This window comes from Volvox carteri (genome assembly GCF_000143455.1).
Source record: "Volvox carteri f. nagariensis unplaced genomic scaffold VOLCAscaffold_999, whole genome shotgun sequence".
Lineage (NCBI taxonomy): Eukaryota > Viridiplantae > Chlorophyta > Chlorophyceae > Chlamydomonadales > Volvocaceae > Volvox > Volvox carteri.
In genome coordinates this window covers 1-3,524 of record NW_003308408.1, presented here as the reverse complement: position 1 = coordinate 3,524, position 3,524 = coordinate 1, and the positions used below count along the sequence as shown (strand labels likewise).

Sequence of the window (3,524 nt, the reverse complement as noted above, 5' to 3'; positions counted from 1 at the left end):
GTGGGCACTATACGGGTGCGGCAGTGCGGCCATCGCGCTATTCTTTGAGGAAGAACGGCTAGCGGCCGCCACACGGGGCGTGGGACCACAAGCCGTCCTACAGGCCAGCGCCGCAATCTCGGCACATTATACACTGGTGGGCCTGTCATCTGCCTGTGAGGCACCCCTCTGCCAGCTCGCGCGCCAGGTGGCCACACGCACACTCACAGCACACCGCCACGACCGTGGGGTTATTACTGAGGTGGATATCAGGCAACTGGTCGACTTCCATTTTCCCCTTAACGGCCCGGAACCTGACTTGCAGACCCGCATGCATGTCACGTGCGCACTGTTGTGCTGGTTTGCATTCCTGCGGTTCGATGACCTCGCCCGGGTACTAGTACATTACGACCTGCTACACATCACACCGGGCGTGGGTGCCGAGATCATCCTGTGGAAAAGCAAGACGGACCAACGTGGCGAAGGACAGACCGCGTCTGTCGGTTTTCGGGGCGACCACTACTGCCCCATGACGCGGCTGGAGGAACTGCTGACGAAAGGGCAATACGTCCGACTGCCGAAACAAGAGGCGGTCGAGGGGCGTTATGTTTCGGTTGAAGATGTAGGCCCACTCCTCCGCCGGGTCACAACCAGCCAGACGGGTGTGCCGAGCTTGGTGCAGCGCACGGCACCGCTCAGTGCACCCATCCCACCGCTGCCATACCGCACTTTCCTGGGCCACCTGAGGAGGCTCTTTGTGGAGGCCGGGCTCTCACCGCGTTTCGGAACTCACTCCTTGCGCTCCGGGGGGGTGACTGCTGCCGTTAACAATGGCGCAGACCGCAGCCTGGTGCAGAAACTGGGCCGCTGGAAGAGTGCGGACGTTTTCGAACAGCATTATGTGAAAGATAGCGACGCAGCTCGGGGCCGGGTGACGGCCCTCTCGATTAATACCGCCCAGTGATCGTTGCAACTGTGGGTCCTTTCAAGACCTGTCATTACTATCGGCCACTAGTGCAACTTTCACAATGGGTTGGTGTTGGGAGGGGGTTTCACAACGGGTTGTTTTGCTACTGAGTTGTGCTTGCGGTTGATGGCTTAGCTACTGTAACGCAACACGGCAGGACTGAGCAATAAGCTTCGACTTCTCGAAGCGAAGTATGAGTGTAGAGATAGGCAAGTTATTGCGAAGGAACTGCCGTGGTGCGTGGAAGTAGGGCGCAAGCATGCATGCATATGCCGGACCCAGTACGGCAGGGGATGCCGAGCTCCTTACTTGGGTCCCACAGGCGCATTGGTTCTTTAACTGCCGTTGTTTTGACTATTACCAAGAGGTGTGTCCCGCTGCTGGGACAGTGTCCTCTAGTTTCCCCCCACCCACCCACGGGTCGCTATCGTACTAATTGTCCTTTTATGGGTTTAAGCTTGGAATAACCGTATCGGTGCGTTTTCTCGTCTTTTTTCTGTGCCTCGTCGTCCCCCCCACCCACCCAGGGCAACCCCGGGGGTTGCCACAATGCAGCGGTCCCTGGTTTGTCCATGCTGGTTTCGGGTGGGTCGCCCGCGTGGCTCTTGTCGGGGCGCTTGAGGTTGCAGATTCGTTAACGGTGCAACACAGGTAACTGTCATTACTATCGGCCACTAGTACAACTTTCACAATGGGTTGGTGTTGGGAGGGGGTTTCACAACGGGTTGTTTTGCTACTGAGTTGTGCTTGCGGTTGACGGCTTAGCTACTGTAACGCAACACGGCAGGACTGAGCAATAAGGCCACTTAGCATGCAAAAGCCTTGTAATATCGCCATGCCAGGGATTGTTTTAATTACTTATGACTGTACAAATACTCCAAACGTAAGGTTTCGTTCAGTCTGTGCTTGTCCCAGAATGAAGGGCTGTACGGCCCTTCAGAACATACAAATGCACACAGCATCTGTTCGCAAGTCCAGCTTTCTGTTGAAGATGTAATAATAGCTAATAAAGATGGCCCCTCCAGTTAAAACATATCCACGTTACCTCTGCCGCGGTCGACTGTATGCGTTGTCGAAATTTGAAATTACGTGTGTGTCCTGCGGACGCAAGTATCATAGCAAGTCTCATGCATATAATCACGTCATCACGCATCAGTGCGTCCAGCCTCATGGTGGTAATAATGGCACAGAGCTTTTTGGCCTCGATGCCGTGGCTCCTAACGAGATGATCGCTGGACGCAGTGAGAAATTGCTGCAATACATTGCCAGCTACTATGTATGGTTAAAATTTGCGACGTCCAATATGATGCAGATGAATCTCCTCAGCAACAAGCTCCCGTTGCGGCGGGCCCTTCGGTGGTTGGTGCGGGAGCACAGGCGCAAGCTAACAAACCGGACCAAACAGGTACAACAAACGAAACTAGCACACACGTCACATGTAGGACATGAGTGATTTGAAACGAGGTCCCCCCTGTCAGTGCAGGCACCCCGTCTCCGGTGGAGGTGGACATGGAGTGGAGTCCACCGAAGGGCCAGGCAGAAATGCAGTGGAGCCCCGACAATTTAACAGGTGAGACCGTAGTCCATAAGGTAAGAGGACGGAAATGGCAGCAGTGGTGACGGCAGGGGAGGTGAAGGGGATGGGTTGAAGGGGGTGGTGGTGATGGTGGCTCAGGTGACGGCGACTCAGGCGACATCAGGGGCAACGGCGGCACAGCTGTGCAGGTGAGAACGGATGGGAATGCAGGGGAGAGAGAGGGTAGTGGGGGTGATTGCCGCCATGGAGATGGGGGGGCGGGGATTGCCGCAGTGAAGAGGACGGAGGTGGAAATGGCGGCCGTGGTGGCGGCAGGGGAGGTGAAGGGGATGGGGTGAAGGGGGTGGTGGCGGGGTGGTGGTGATGGCAGCTCGGGTGACGGCGACTCAGGCGACATCACGGGCAACCGCGTCACATGCGACTGCGGGGATGATGATGAACCCTTCATGGTGTCATGGTCGTATGCCCTGCTATTCCCAGGTGACGGATCACCTGGACACATTGGGGCGGATGGAGAGGTGGAGATCCGTATTGTTGCCACTGAAAAAGGAACGGTTGGCGACAGAGGTGCAGGTGAGAACGGATGGGAATGAAGGGGAGAGAGGTCACGGAGATGGGGGGGCGGGGATTGCCGCAGTGAAGAGAACGGAGGTGGAAATGGCGGCCGTGGTGACGGCAGGGGAGGTGAAGGGGATGGGGTGAACGGGGTGGTGGTGATGGCAGCTCGGGTGACGGCGACTCAGGCGACGTCAGGCGCAACGGTGGCACATCTGTGCCGCCGTTGCCCCTGACGTCGCTGCTGGGACGGGCGACGGGCACGGGGGAAGGGACGGGCGACGGCAGGGAAGGCGACGGTGGGGAGGGCGATGGCAGGGATGGCGACAGCATGGATGGCGACAGCGGGGATGGCGACAGTGGCAATGGTTACGGTTGCAATGGCAAGGGATAAACGTAATGGCGGGGAAACTTCATCCAGAATGAAGTATGTGGAACCCTTCATGGTGTCGTGGTCGTATGCCCTGCTATTCCCAGGTGACGGAT

At 57.3% G+C, this 3,524-nt stretch overlaps 1 protein-coding gene across 1 annotated transcript; it reads left to right on the top strand.

Moving 5' to 3' along the window:
* Window positions 1–2,249: 2,249 nt before the first annotated feature.
* VOLCADRAFT_101417 (uncharacterized protein) lies at window positions 2,250–3,056 on the top strand (the record flags this gene model as incomplete). Its single annotated transcript, XM_002959854.1, has 4 exons — window positions 2,250–2,351; window positions 2,450–2,516; window positions 2,622–2,671; window positions 2,964–3,056. Coding segments are annotated over 4 exons (312 nt in total), but the record flags the coding sequence as incomplete, so codon positions are not given.
* Between the last annotated feature and the right edge of the window lie 468 nt (window positions 3,057–3,524).